We start from the raw sequence: 15346 nt of genomic DNA, 5'->3' as shown, positions 1-15346 counted from the left end.
TATTTTTATATCCTTAACTGACTATATGTTAGACATTTATTAAGAGTTCCAATTACTCTGAGTGAATAGACTTTTGAACACCTTCTATTTACAACACTGCTATGCTAATGAGTTTCCACTTTTATCCTTATTTTACAGATAGAAGAACTGAGCCTCAGAAATGTTAAATAACTTTGTTAGCTAGTAGTAAAAGGCACAGTTGATCCAAGAGCAGGTCTTTGAGATGCTAAAGATGGTGCTTCCTCAACTAAACCAGTGTTTTCCCAAATAAACTCAAGACAGAGTGATGACATACAGACATGTCTTCCTTGACATGTTTTCACATTGTCGGTACATATAATTCCTGTTATATGAATTAAAGACTCATGATTGAGATAATGTATGAAGCCAAATAAAGGATGTATAAAGTCAAATATTTCTGAGCCTCAATTTCTTCGTCTGTAAAGAGACTTTGTTATATATTACTGATATTATTATTATTAGCCATTACTGGTGGATCAGATGGTAAAGAATCTGCCTTCAGTGCGGGAGACCTTGGTTAAACCCCTGGGTCTGGAAGATCCCCTAGAGGAGGGCATGGCAACCTACTCCAGTATTCTTGCCTGGAGAATCCCATGGACAGAGGAGCCTGGGGGGCCATGGTCCACGGGGCCTCAAAGAGTCAGACACGAGTGAGCAACTAAGCATGTCACAACCTTTAGCCATAATAATCTGATTTTGAACTGGGTTCTTCGTGTTTGATTATGCTGTTTCAGTAACTTAGCTCAGTTCTGGGCACGTTCGTGGTGCTCTTTAAAATTTATTTAACTGACTGTTTGCTATTGCAATTGTGTCAATTCTCATTAAAAATGTTTTGACTGAATAAGGGTATGAAGCTGACAACAAAGTCTCTCTCCTCGATGAATATTTAATTCCAGTTTAGATTTGCCAATCAAAATTCATAAAGACGGTTGGAAACTGACTTTTTATCTTTATAACTAGTCATGTATATTATATTTTCCCAATTTTAACCTTAGTCTGTGCAGCTGAACCATCACAGCAGTTATTATCACTGTCATAGTTGTTTTACTTCAGACTCTCAAATTAATAAGTGCTAAGGAAGAATTTAATTAGCTGAAACCTAAATTGTCATTATTAATTTACTAGTTACATTACAATACCTTGTAAAACATTTATGCTGCAGTAAACGGAGCACCTACTTTCCAATGATCACGTGGCATAGCTAATTTACTATACAACTATATTTAATTACTAATCTTAGTAAAGCTAATAGTACTTACCCAAATTACATTACTTACAACAAAATGCTTCAATCATTACGTCAAATGTTATAAAATCTCATCAAAGAAATAACAGAAGTTCAGGCATGTTTAAGTACCTCTGAAACATTCTTAGAATAGAATTTCTTAACAGGTAAATGGAACTATTGTAAATTAATCAGAGTTTTAGGAAGGTCCAGTGGGGAAAGCCTGAAGGTTTAGACATCTAGACTATCAGATGGGTAGACAGTTTCTGTTTGGGATGATGAAAAGTTCTAGAAATGGATGTAAACTTAAGTGGTTAAAATGGTAAATTTTATGTTATGTGTATTTTATCACAATAGACACACAGACTATCAAAATTAGACTATATTCAAGCTTGATAGTCTGCGTGTCTATTGTAGTCCTCATCCACTACACAATGTATTCCTTGAACACTGCGTAGGCTATACTCACTGCCACATCCCAGCTTCCTGGCATATTGTAAGACACATATTTAATGAATAAATTTATGGGTTGTTAATTTTTTTTGCCAAGTACTTGAAGTTAATGTTCAATTTCTTTAAAGTAAAGAAAATAGTTCTACTGCAGAAAGGGATGCTATTGGCTCAGTCAGTGAAGAAACTGTATAAATTAGAAATAGGTGGGATATGGAAAAAGAGGCAATACACATTCTAGAACATTAAATGTTAATTAGAAATAAAAGTAAGCTGACTCCAGTATTTGAGTGTTCTCATATCCATTGAACAGGCCCTAAGAGCACAAAAACACATGGAAATATCTATATCACTGAGCAACTAATAGCAATGACGGATATTGAGTCCTTTCCAAAAGCAGAGCTGGTGCTTTGGGAAGACAGAAGTTCATTATACTAATTAAAGGCTCTTGCCCTACCTCCTCAGAGAATGTTCTCTTGGGTAGATATCAAGGCAGACACCCTTGGGTAGACGATTTTCAAATTAATGACTCAACAACCAAATGGCAGTAATCCTAGCATCTCTGGTGAGATCAACTGCCTATATCACAGCTACAGATAAGAGTCACCTTCCAAAAGCAGGGCTCAGGAAAGCTCAGAGTCATTGTACTTAGGCAGAGGTTTGCTTGCCCATCCATACAGATGTGGAGCACAAGATTTTGAGGCAGTTCAACATGGCTATACTCCAAGTCAAAAATCAGAGTCACAACATGGGGTGGAGGAATTGGCTACTCATTTGTGAGGTTTCACAGAACTGCAGTCACCCCAAAATTGTTTTTAAAGAATGACCTCTCTCTTCATATGTATTTAAAATCACCTGTTATGCCTTTACACCACAAATAACTCCCTCACTCAGTCTTCATAACGACCCTCTGAGAGAGGTCCCATTATTCCTGCTTTATATGGGAGGAAACTGAAGCACAGGAAAGTTTAAATAACTTGCTCAAATTCCCACAACCAGAAGCAAATCTGGGACTTGAACCCAGCTTTCTGGAAGTCTAGTTCCAGAAACTGTGTTCTTAAACATACCACTCTTCTGTCCCAATGTATCTTAACAGAAATATTAAAAATAAGCAGAGTTTCCTTAGGACATTTTTTTTTTCTTTCTTAGAAGGACACTATGCATGTTCACATGTGTTACTGAAGAGCATAATCAGACAAGGTGGGTTTTATTCTAATCCTGGAAAGCAGGGCTCTATGAATAAGATCTATGCCAGGTGGTTTGCAATCAGGCATGATCCTGTCGCTCTAGAATGCTAAGATTCAGCAAAAAAAAAAAAAAAAGCACAGAGGGTTTGGCAAGGCAGAAGAAATAAATGTTATTTATCCTACTGAAGCTCACCTGCAAATTTCTTTAATCTTACATGTTTCATTTTTTCCTAACCTATACCTGAACTTCCTTAGCATACAGACCATGGCTTGATCATTTCTGTATTCTTCATAAATCCCAGCATAGTATTCGGAGAAGGCAATGGCAACCCCCTCCAGTACTCTTGCCTGGAAAATCCCATGGATGGAGGAGCCTGGTAGGCTGCAGTCCATGGGGTTGCAAAGAGTCGGACACTACTGAGCAACTTCACTTTTGCTTTTCACTTTCATGCATTGGAGAAGGAAATGGCAACCCACTCCAGTATTCTTGCCTGGAGAATCCCAGGGACAGAGGAGCCTGGTGGGCTGCCATCTATGGGGTCACACAGAGTCGGACATGACTGAAATGACTTAGCAGCAGCATAGTAGTAGTAGTAGTGGAGTTCAAAAGTCTTTATTCAATACCAGGGGACAAATAAGCATTGTTGAATTGCTAATTGCCTTAGAAGGCCAAAGAATGCGCATCTACTTGGATTTTATTCTACTGGGGCCAGCCTGGGGTCAATCTGGAGACGTGAAAAAAAAATATGACTTTGAAACTGCTGAGGACAACCAGACAGGTGAATTGTAGGAAACCAGGAGAGAAAAAGCATAAATTAATCTGAAATGTATTTAAATTTGTTTTCTAAAATGCATGGTGCAGTTCATAACTGCCAACAAGCACCGTTTCATTATGCTGCACTTCATCCTGCTTTGCTCAAAATACTGGAGAAATGACAGATACTAAAAGAAATTCTTACTTGTGTATCACATAAGCCATTTCCATTGAGCTCTTGCAAATTCTAGAGATATGCTAGGGGAAAAATACAACTTTAATAAAATAATGGATCATATCTGAATTAAACATGATATTCAAAATGTTACACTTGGGGAGTTAACAGAATGTTATATGCTGAGAGAGCAAGAGGAGAAAATGTCCTATAACATCCCATACCCTCCATAAATTAAATCTGAGAACATTAGAAATGGTGATAACAATGAAAAGGATTACTTATGGAATAAAAATGGAAAACAGAAAGAGATTAGTGAAGATATTTTCCTCTAAAAATCTCAAAACTGCATCTTAGAGCAGAGGTAATAAAGATGGTTATTTCTAAGAAACAGATCCAAAGTGGCTCCATTCAATTCACAGCAGGAACCTCCAAAGTAGCAATTAATGCAACCACTGGTGTGGAATTGTTTTCCAAAAGCCATCTTGTTGGATGACTTTTTTTTTTTTTAATGGAAGCAGGGCTCAGAAGTCAAGATGAATTTGGATCAATTATTCACTGAAAATATCAAAGTGTTATTAATACCACCATCCAATATGAATACAACTGAAAATCCTTTTGGTGAAATGGAAGGAACCTGTCAGCAGCTGTTTAACTTAGACTCCAAGGGCAATGCTCAAAACTCCTTGAGATCTGATCCTGGGACATGAATGTAGGGGCGCTCATCTCAATGGTGTGCAGAGCCACTAGGTGTCCTGTTAGAAGGAGGGAGAGACTGGCAATCAGATCTGGGTTCAAATCTCAAAGCGCTGGCTTCCAACAATTAACACTGTGCAGAAACTCTCCCAATCTCACGCTGTATGGAGACTCAGAGACAAGGGAAATATTGTGGCCCTGTGCTTAAGCATGCAGGCTCAGACACAGGCTGCTGGGGTTCAAATCCTGGTTCCTGAACTCGCTAATTGTGCATCTCTGTGCACCTTAATTGACCTTTCTGTGCTTCATCTGTGTTTAGTCCATTGGATCATTGGAGGGTTAGTTGAGTTAGAAAATGTATAATCTTAGAGTCGTGACCTGTGATTATAATAAGGGCTCAGTAAGTGGTCATTAATGTTACTACTATCATTTACAAAAGTCATGTTCTTTCAGGTTATGAAATTCAGTGTAACACTGCATGGAGCTCTTGCTTTCCTCTTTTTTCCCCCCAGACCTAAAATAAAGCTCTAAAGGGGACATGATACAGTTATCAGCTGGGAGATGAGCTCCTTGACTCATCCCGTACAAGTTCTTTCACTTCAGATGAGAAGTAATGTGCCTTGACTGACATTCACCAAACATAGAAAATCTCTCTCAAAAATTCAGTGTGTTTTGAGAGAGTGGAGGTGTGGGAAAGAAGGTGGTGGGGTGCTTTTTATAAGGATTACCTAGGATTCATTTATTAAAAAGAAAGAGAAACTTAGAATTCCCTCATAGTCAGCATACTCAGTTTTCACTTATGATGGTCTCTTCAGCAACTTCTCCTCCTCTGCCCCTGCTGCCTAATCAGCGGCAGAGATATAGTTTCCCTAGTCTATTAAACCAGGATGGGAGGGCAAGTCCATTCTGAAACCCTAGGGGGTAGTAGAGTAAGCTGCTGCTGCTGCTAAGTCGCTTCAGTCGTGTCTGACTCTGTGCGACCCCAGAGACGGCAGCCCACCAGGCTCCCCCATCCCTGGGATTCTCCAGGCAAGAACACTGGAGTGGGTTGCCATTTCCTTCTCCAATGCATGAAAGTGAAAAGTGAAAGTGAAGTCGCTCAGTTGTGTCCGACTCTTAGGGACCCCATGGACTGCAGGCTACCAGGCTCCTCCATCCATGGGATTTGCCAGGCAAGAGTACTGGAGTGAAAAGGAGTCATTAACGCAAAAGTTATCAAAAGCTGCTTGGCATCCTTTCTATAACAACGCAGAGTATTGAAATGAACAGAAGGAAGAAATGGATGCAGAGGGAAGGAAGGAAAGAAGCAAGCAAGGGAGGAAGGGGAGGAAAGACAGGGAGGGAGGAAAGGAAATACCAAGTGTCCCAAAGGACTAGACACTTTACATGCAATTTTTAATTGAATCAGAAAACCATGCAAGGACGCTTATCACTATTTTTAACATGTGAGAACACTCGTAATTAAAAAGATGCATTTATTTGCTTAAGGTCACCCAACCAGTAAGGTGTTGAGTCAAATTCAAACTTGACCCTGTGGTCTTCCACTGCATCCTCTTCTTCTTAGATGTTCCAACAAGAGGATTCACAAAATGTATGAAGGAAAGAGGTCAGTAAAGATGACAAAGACCTTATCCAACGAGCTTTGAAAACAATGAAATGAGTCTTAAGTCAGAATGGTGTTCAGAGAAAACAAAAAAATATTTTTCTTATTCTCTTATGCCCTCCCAAGTATCACCCCCTCCAGTTCTCCCATCTCCAATACCTTTTCCTCTCCCACAGTACATCAGCTTCCACCCTCCCCATGCTAGTGAGTCACCAAAACTTTCCATGTGAAACGACAGTTTGATACCACTTCCTAACTTGGACAGTGCTCATTTCATCATACTTTGCTATAATCTTTGAGGAAAAGTCAGAAGCCCTCCTCAAAGTAAAAACGTTCTCCCATAGAGAAACTTTCTCCTGTAGAGAACTGTAGAGCTGATGCAAACCAATCCTCTTTATAAACTAGAGTAACCTAGAGCAACAAGGAGGTGGTCAAAGGAAGAATAGTATTTGATGAGTTTCTATTTTATATTCATATTTTATATTCGCTGGCTGAATAGTTAGCAAATTTGATAAAATATGTTGCTTTCTTGGTTAGATCACAGAACATGAAGACAAGCACAGTGATCCCCTAAAAGCAGCTCATTTCTTCCCTTTAGCTTCTACATCATACCCTTTTCCTTACTATATTTTTAATTTTAATAACCCTTCCTAGCAGATATTGGCACTGCAGAAGCTTTGTATTTATTAGAATTAAATTCTTTGGATTAAAGAAAGTACTAAACTGGTAACATATTTCTCCCTTACAATTACACTTTGGCCCTGGGCACTGCAAAATGAACATCACCTTGTAAGGCCATCATGACATCAGGGTTATTAGTTTGCTCAGGCTGCCATCACAAAATGCCACAGACTGGGTGGTTGAAACAACAGAACACACTTCCTCACACTTCTGGAGGACAAGAAGTCCAAGATCAAGGTTTTGGCAGGGTTTGATTTCTAGTAAGAGAGCTCTTCCTGGACTTGCAGATGGCTCCTTTTTTGTTATATCCTCACATGGTAGAGAGAGAGACACACAGATCTCTTTCCTCTTGTAAAGCCACTAATCCTATTAGATTAAGACCTCACTATTATAATCTCAATTAACCTTAATTATCTCCTAAAAGCCTTATCTCCATTCTCCTAGATCACACTGGGGGTTAGGGCTTTAAAACAAGGATGAAAGAGAAAGTGAAGTCGCTCAGTCATGTCCCACTCTTGGCGACCCCATGGACTGTAGCCTACCAGGCTCCTCTGTCCACGGGATTTGCCAGGCAAGAGTACTGGAGTGGGGTGCCATTGCCTTCTCCAAAAACAAGGATGAGGGAGACACAATTCAGTCCACAGCAAACAGGGCAAGGATACTCTACATAACTAGAATTTACAGATTAAGAAAGTACAAGTAATAAACATTCCATGCTCAGACATAAACCTGTAATCTTTTGGCATGTGGGACAAAGCAGCTGGAAAACGTTACAGTTTGACATCTCCTTGGTGGTGGTTAAAGAGAACTCGAATTCTGCTGGCTACTGTTTGTTTCACTTCTGTGTTTGTGGCAAGGAGAGAGAAAGCAAGGGGCAGGAGCCTTCAGCCCCAGGGCTGTAAAGTGTCTCCTATTCCCTTTTCTTTACCAGGCAGTAAAGAGAAGTCCCTGTGTATCTCTTACTTTGCTTCCACCTTGAAATTCGGTAGATTCTCCATTATATTCTTCTATCTAATGGTTAAAGACACTGTTGGCCTTTTGTGTACATTGATTTGACATGAATTTTATTAGTTTTGCTTCGTGCTGGCCATTGTGCTAGGTGCTGAGAGTACAAAGACGAACGAGATCAAATCCTTTCCTTTAAAGATTCGGCAGACTTTTAGAGCAAATCAGGATTAGAATTCAAAGAACCTGAGAATTGGAAGGAATTTGGTTGCAGATGAAGAACTCAGGCCCAGAGAGATTAAGAGACTTTAGCCAAGGTGGCACAGATGGTTGGGACAGGGCCAGTTAACATACAGGCCTACTGACCCCTAACTAGGTCTTGTTCCTGTGCAGCTCAGACATTCAGCCAGGGTTTCTTTAGAGCTTACTATGTCCCAGGTACCCTGCGGGGGGGGGGCAGAATTTAATGATTTAATAATTTCATTAACAATTTAATAATTTATTTGGGAAAACAATTAGTTAAAATTAGTTAATACTACAAGGCATGGTTATTCCATTAACCGCATAAATATACATACACAAATAATAAAATGTGTACGTTATCTGATTATTAAATTTATCTCTACAATGATCATCACTGCTAGATGGGAAAGCTTCCCTTATATCTTCATCACCCAGTATAATAAACATCACTGAATGATACCAGGTAGAGGAAGACCATTCTAAAGGTATATTGAGGGTATACAAATCAGAGCAAACAAAAACAATCCACAACTAAAATCATGTAACCTGGACTGAAGGTACTATCTGGATGGCTCCTGGAGAACCCTTGAGAAGAAATCGGTCTTCTAGCTAGCCACATAGTTACTCAAAAGAGATCAAGCACAGGTTGATGAGAAGATGGCTGTTGTGTTGGTCTAGTCTTTCTCCACGTCACTGTCTCACTCAATCCAAGATCACTTTAAAAAGCACAGAGCCTGAGTGGTTAGGGTGACAGGCTCTGACCTGGCTGAATTCACTGGTACCACTACTTATGACCTTGGGCAAATTCTGTCACATGCTATACCTCAGTTTCTTCCTCTGTAAGATGGGGGCTAACAACAAGATTATCTTACAAGGTCTTAGGATTAAATGAGATGAGGGCATGTCATAGTGTTTGAGTGAACTGCTCAATAAAAAGGCACTGGCAACAACAATTTGCAGTGGTCTTCTTTCCAGCCCACTCTGTCCCTCCTCCATCTTCACAATTTCTCTGATCCTTTGCCTCCGTCTCCCTCCCTACCCTGCTTGCAGCTGTGTCTTGGACTTTTCCAAGGTGGCCACCCATTCTGGGACCTCGGAACAGGTGCTACTGTCCATTTTGCTGCTTGCTTCCCCTGCCAGGTGACAGGGGAGAACGGCAGGGCTGCATTTAGCATGGACAAACACCTGTCCTCTCTGTCACTACAGCCAGACGGACACTGGCGCTGAGTCATGCTGCTGCTCACGACCGATGAGCTCTCAGAAGCTCTGAGAGAGAGACCTGAGAGGACAATCTGTCCATCCCTCTCTCCAGGTCAGGCTACTCTTCAATCTGCCAGGAGGCAAAAATAGACACAGGAAGATTCTATCATTCACGGAGAACTGAAGAATCTTCAACATCAGGACATTTCTTCTTGTGCCTAAGCTCAATTTCAGATTCTGCATTTAAATTCACTTCTTATATTTATCTTTCATAGGTAAAAATAAACTTGATATCTAGGTCACTGCAAATATATACATATATATAGTATAATATACAGCATACAATATGCAGGATCCTGTGTATCCATACAGAGTACTGCTTACTAATTAAGAGACTGAGCTCTATGATTAGCCACCCAGTCTAATCCCAGCCACCTACTGGTGATGTGGTTTTGTTCTAAAAATTAATAAGAGTGATGTTCTCACTAGATCCTTGTATAAGCACAGTTCTCAGTTCATAGAAAGAATTCAACAGATGTTAACTATTGTTGTTGTTTAGACATATAAATACATAGTGAGAAGCCAGGGGGCTTCTTAAAGATTTGTTTTGCAACCTAAATGGCTCCAGTTTGTGGCTTTTAATCAGTTTCTTCTATAACCTTATTTTTCATTTTCTATTTATTTACTTTCCTAAATTCAGAACCATCTACATAATGCTCGTTGACTCCAGTCAGCACAGGAAAAAATGTATATCTTAGAACTAATAGATTTCCCTATGCAAATTATTATTATGATTTGCAAAGAAATAAGGGATTTGTTAGCAAGTATAACCTTTAAACATTTTACTTATATTAACTCATTTAATCCTCAAAATAAACCCATTCATTATTCTTTCAGCGTTGTCATACTTCATTGATTCTAAAAATAAACTATTTTCCCACATTTTAACATCTCTGAAAGCATTGAAATCTTGCGGTTGATATGTTATAGTTGCATTGACAATCTTTTTTTTTCTTTGTAATAGATGAAAAAAATGATATACCTTGCAAATGAGGACAATCCACAGTCAATGAAATAGGATATGAGATATTCCAGGCATTCTTTTAGGCCCCAGAGATATGGTGCAAAAGACTGCACAGTCTTTCATTTCATAGAATCCACTTTCTAATGAGAAATAAGGATGATAACAACTAATATACAAGCGGCTGTAGGAACCGATGCAAGATTCATCTTGGGCTTGCAGGGGCCAGGGAAAGTTTCCCACTGATGATGAAGTCATCTAAGTTTAGAGTCAGGAGATGGCTGCTGCTGCTGCTAAGTCACTTCAGTCGTGTCTGACTCTGTGCGACCCCATAGATGGCAGCCCACCAGGCTCCCCCATCTGTGGGATTCTCCAGGCAAGAACACTGGAGTGGGTTGCCATTTCCTTCTCCAATGCATGAAAGTGAAAAGTGAAAGTGAAGTTGCTCAGTCGTGTCCGACTCTTAGCGACCCCATGGACTGCAACCTACCAGGCTCCTCCATCCATGGAATTTTCCAAGCAAGAGTACTGGAGTGGGGTGCCATCGCCTTCTCCGCAGGAGATGGCTAGTGGGTCACTAGTCAGTCAAAGAGGATAAGCAAAACCTGAGAAGCTAGAAAAAGCATGAGACATTCAGGAGTTTGAATATAGTTCAGAATGCTGATTTAGAGCAGGGGAAAAAAGCAGAGGCTGTATCACGATAGGCCAGGTAGACTTGGCAAGCAAATTGGAGGGTATCCTGAGACACTGGGGTTCTGCCAAAGCACAGGTGTTACTTCTATTTGGAAAAGAGCTGGTTTCAGGCTAAATAACAAAGAACGAGACTATAATTCCCTCTAATTCCTCACCTTAAACCCAATGTTCTTTATTGCCCTACCAGCAACCACCCAGAACAGTAGGCTCTCTTGTTAGCCATATTGACAGCAAATGCATTACTACATTTCCCCTTATTTTGGTTTCTGTTGAATTTGTGTGTTTGGATTAGATGGAGAGGAGGCTAGAACCAGTGAACTGGTTCTTAAAGAATTCTCCAAGGTGAATATTGCCTAGTGTCAGAATATTCGTGCTCAGTTATACCACTCACAGGATATATTTCAGTGCCAAGCCCATCCACAGTTGTGTCTATTAGATGATGGATATTGATGCCAGTCTTTTCTAAATGCATCATGCATTTACTTTCCGTGGCATATGCTTAAAAGTAAAAATATAAAAATTAAAAGCAAAGCTATGCAGAAGTGAAGGTTCACAACTTCAATTGTTTTATACTCTTGTATATAATTATGCCATCAGAAATTCCAGTTCAATTTATCTTAAAGCTGCCTTTTTAAAGTAATACAACTAGAGACTGACTAAATTAAGCAATGTAAGTTGAAATGTGGCAAACAGGCATACAAGACACTAATTTCTGAATTACATGGGGTCAAAAAAAAAAAAAAAAGACTTGAATGAAGGTATTCTATTGCAGCCAGCCAGTCTTGATTTCATATCACATTAAAAATCATTTCATTCACAGAATTTGTTGGTATGCACATACTGTCTTTTTAAAGAATAGCAAAGAGCCTTTTTTTTTTTTTAGAACAATGACAATGTGAATTAGCTAATATCTTTGACTTAGTCTAAAAAGAGTGTGTCTACAGTTGCCTAGCATTTAAGTGTGGTTTTTTCTGACAAAAGATATCTTTGGTTTTTACAGGATAAACAATGAATACAAATGCCATTGTTTAGCTTACAATAATATAACAAGTACTATTAGTTAAAAGGACTAATGGGTGCCTAGATGATAGCTTGAGAAACTTATCTAAAGAGGATAAAGAGCGTAAAGTCTTTAATAACAGGGCAGACAATTGTCTATGGAAGACAGCTTAGGCACAATCTTGTCTGAAACAAGGGGGTTGAGTTACAGGATCAGTAACTTTGATTCTGTAAGCCTCATGACTTATTAAGACAGGTGAATGATAGGTGGATGGAAGAGAGGGCTACCGACTCAGTCATTTTTAGAATAGCCTGGATAAACTCAGTTTCAAATCCTAGCACTAATACATCCCACAAACTCTATGACCTTGGGCAAACTACTCTTCTCTCTAGGACTCAAGAAAAATCATGTCTACCTTATAGAATTAAGTGAAACTCCAAGGCCTAAAGCAGCTGCTGTATGACGTGTGTATAAAGAGGGACTCTTGTTAATACTGTTACTGCTGTGATTGCTATCACCATTATTACTACATTCCATGCTGCTGTTTAATTCTACTGGCATTAGATGAGGTAAAACGGTAGACCAGGCAACCACGAATAAGGCACACTGCCTGTTTAGGGATGGCATTTAGGCTTGCACATTCCCAATTAGCTTTTCAATTAACCCCAGCCTTGAGGAATATACTTTCCAACCACACCTGAAAGCTAAAGTAGGCCTGATGGGCTATGATGGGTGTAGGTTTTTTTCATTAGAAGAGGAGAAAATAAACTGTGTTACCTATTGCAAAAAGAAGCCCAAATTTATAGAAGGTACTGAAACAAAATCACAGTGGCTGCCTCTGATATAATTTATACCCCCAATGCTAAAACCTGCTCTGAATCTATCAATAGTTCTTTCTCATTTAAGTATACTGGTCATTTTCTAAAAAAAACTCAATGATCTTCTTGCTTTATACTTCTTCCTTCTTTTTATAATAAAGCATGACAACATATAGTCAGCAGCATCTTACATTTCCCTTCCTGTTTGCAACTATATGATCTCTGCTGTTACAGTAATACATTATAGGAATTCATCCAGCTTGCAGTATCATTTGTTAACTGCTTTCTCAGCTGAAGTATATTACTGTAATCATTAGACAAAACCTTAATTCACATACTTGGTTTTAAATAAGCCACATGATAAAATGAAGTACCCAGAATAAACTATTCCCATTCACTAAGCACCAAGTGAGGGCCTTCTTGTTCATTGTCGAAGGCAGCACACCTTTTAATTTATTCCAGGAACTCTGTGAATATAAATTCCATGGAAAAAAAATTGAGATGCTATTTTTATGTTAGTTATCATCACTTAGTGTTCAGAATTAACTCCTCTAGCTCCCCTGACTAACAGAAGGACATTAGAGTTAATAATTTTTCCTTTAGTCTTTATCACTCAGGGAGCAAAACTTCAGTTCTCTAATGCTGATTTTCCTACTTTCTGAGTAAGACAAAATATTATCTCTAAGATAAAGTATTAAAACCCCTTAACCCCACACCTGGTTTCTTCTTGCTTGTTCTCAGAAATTAAATGGAGATACTGAAGGCCCCTTACTAGCTTCTTCCTACACTCAAAAAGCAGAAACCTGTGTTAGATCCTTGAATTAACATCCTTTAATTTCTGTACACTGAATTTCATTGAGCTGGCATTCTCCACATTCAGATCTAAGCCTGAAGTAAGTGTCACTGGGAGATTCAACTTTTCTGTGCATACCAATTCGGCATAAGGCATTATCTCCCAGTGGCTTTCAGAGCCATTCGTGGTCTCTGACAGACCCTTCATCCATACAACCTATAATTTTCATAAGAAGGCACTTTTTCAAAGCACTTGCTCCAATAAAAGAGTCACTTTCAAGTCTCTTTCCTTAAAAGAGAAACAAAACAAAGCAAACCCCTCAAAATGCAATATATATGATGCTAGTACACGATAATTAGGCTTGTAATCATTTTACCTGTGATGCATGGGCAAAAAGGAATCAATTCTACTTCACCTTTGTCTCCCTCTACTACACTTCCAGCACAAGTACTACTTAATAAGTCTGTCAACATTATACGATCCTCAGATCTGGACATTCTGAAAGGCTACAACCCTAAAATGAGAACTCGAAGGATTTTTTTTTCCTCTTCTCACACTACAAACAATCATATTTTGGTTTATCACTGAATTCTTGTTCATATTATCAACATTTCCACTCTGAAGGAACAGATAGCAAGTTGCAGTGGAGGAATCTTTGCAGCTGAGAGAAAGGACTGTGTCACAGGCCAGGAAAACCACCTCTGGGTCAATCTCAAGAGTAGATCTAAGTCAGAAAGGATGATGGGCCAAAGATCACATCCTCAAAGTAACATGGAACAATCTCGGCTCCACAAAATGTTGTCTTTGGAAGTTTCCCCATCACCAAATTGGATACTGATTTCTTAAACATTGACTATTTGGCCAGTGCCTCTGAAAGCCTGAGTCAAATTAGAGACTTGAGCTTGTTTTGCATCTGAGGACTTACAGGCCATGTTAATTTCTTAGAGAAAGATAACTCATGAGATAGATCTACATAGAGGTTCTCTAGAAACAACCAGTCATGCGGAATAAAAGAAATACAAAGCCATTCTCTAAGTGGACAGGACTATGTGATTATAAATAGAATTCTTGCTCATTGTAAACACTTTTGAAATGATGGCTTTGTTGATTTGAAAAGATAGCAAGCACCCCTGTGGAGTCTGGTCAATGTTAGGCAGAGTCCCAAATATGTGCTCCGATGACATACACTAGGATGCAAGAACTGGAGGGAGGCTCAGGGATTTATCATGCCCCTTGCAGAACCAACCATTATAGTCATAAAAATAATCCACTGGTAGCAACAAGTTTACTAGAGAGCTCCCTGAAGAAGCAAAGATTTCAGCTGCTTAATTGCTTTCACCCTGTGCCATTTAAAGGAATACCAAGTCTCTGTTGAGACACCATCAATTGACGGTTTCACCAAATATTTTGAATAGCTAATGACTCTTCTTGACCACCACCAACCCCCACTCCCCGCCCGCAGGCAGCCAGGCTCCAGGAGTTCCCCCTTTCTGTGAGAGGCATGGTCTACATGCCAGCGAGAGGCAGGTTCGCATCGCGAGTGGAAAAAACAAAAAACTGCGTCTGTACTCAAGACCAGCAGTCCAGATCAGGCAGTTGGCAAAGCCGAAAAGGTAATCTTCATCCCCAAGCATTCCCTACCTTTTCGGATTTCGCCTTCCTGGCGTTGTGCACGAACCTGCGACCCAGCTTCTTGGCATACCAGATAGAGGCGAACATAGCGCTGCCAACGGAAGGGATTCTCGGTGAAGCGGCTGCACAATCAACTTCCCAGCTCGGCTCGGAGATCTGGAGCAGGGGGAATCGGTCTGGAGCTGTCACTTGCAGGCTGTTGCTTTCTC

General features: G+C 39.6%; 1 protein-coding gene across 2 annotated transcripts in view; it reads right to left on the bottom strand.

Moving 5' to 3' along the window:
- DLG2 (discs, large homolog 2 (Drosophila)) overlaps nt 1–15346 on the bottom strand; it is a 2340373-nt gene that overhangs the window by 1069401 nt on the left and 1255626 nt on the right. Inside the window, exon 1 of one of the 2 annotated variants that reach the window (XM_010853193.1) lies at nt 15147–15340. The exons of the other annotated variant lie outside the window; for it this stretch is intronic. Coding sequence (XP_010851495.1) covers nt 15147–15224 — 78 coding nt within the window. The 5' untranslated portion in view covers nt 15225–15340. Of the gene's footprint in view, nt 1–15146; nt 15341–15346 lie in introns of those variants that run through there. 2 annotated transcript variants of the gene reach the window in all.

This window comes from Bison bison, unplaced genomic scaffold, assembly GCF_000754665.1.
Source record: "Bison bison bison isolate TAMUID 2011002044 unplaced genomic scaffold, Bison_UMD1.0 scf7180017864324, whole genome shotgun sequence".
In the NCBI taxonomy this organism is placed as follows: Eukaryota; Metazoa; Chordata; class Mammalia; order Artiodactyla; family Bovidae; genus Bison; species Bison bison.
The sequence above is the reverse complement of the archived record's forward strand: the minus strand, read 5'-3'. Positions and strand labels throughout refer to the sequence as shown.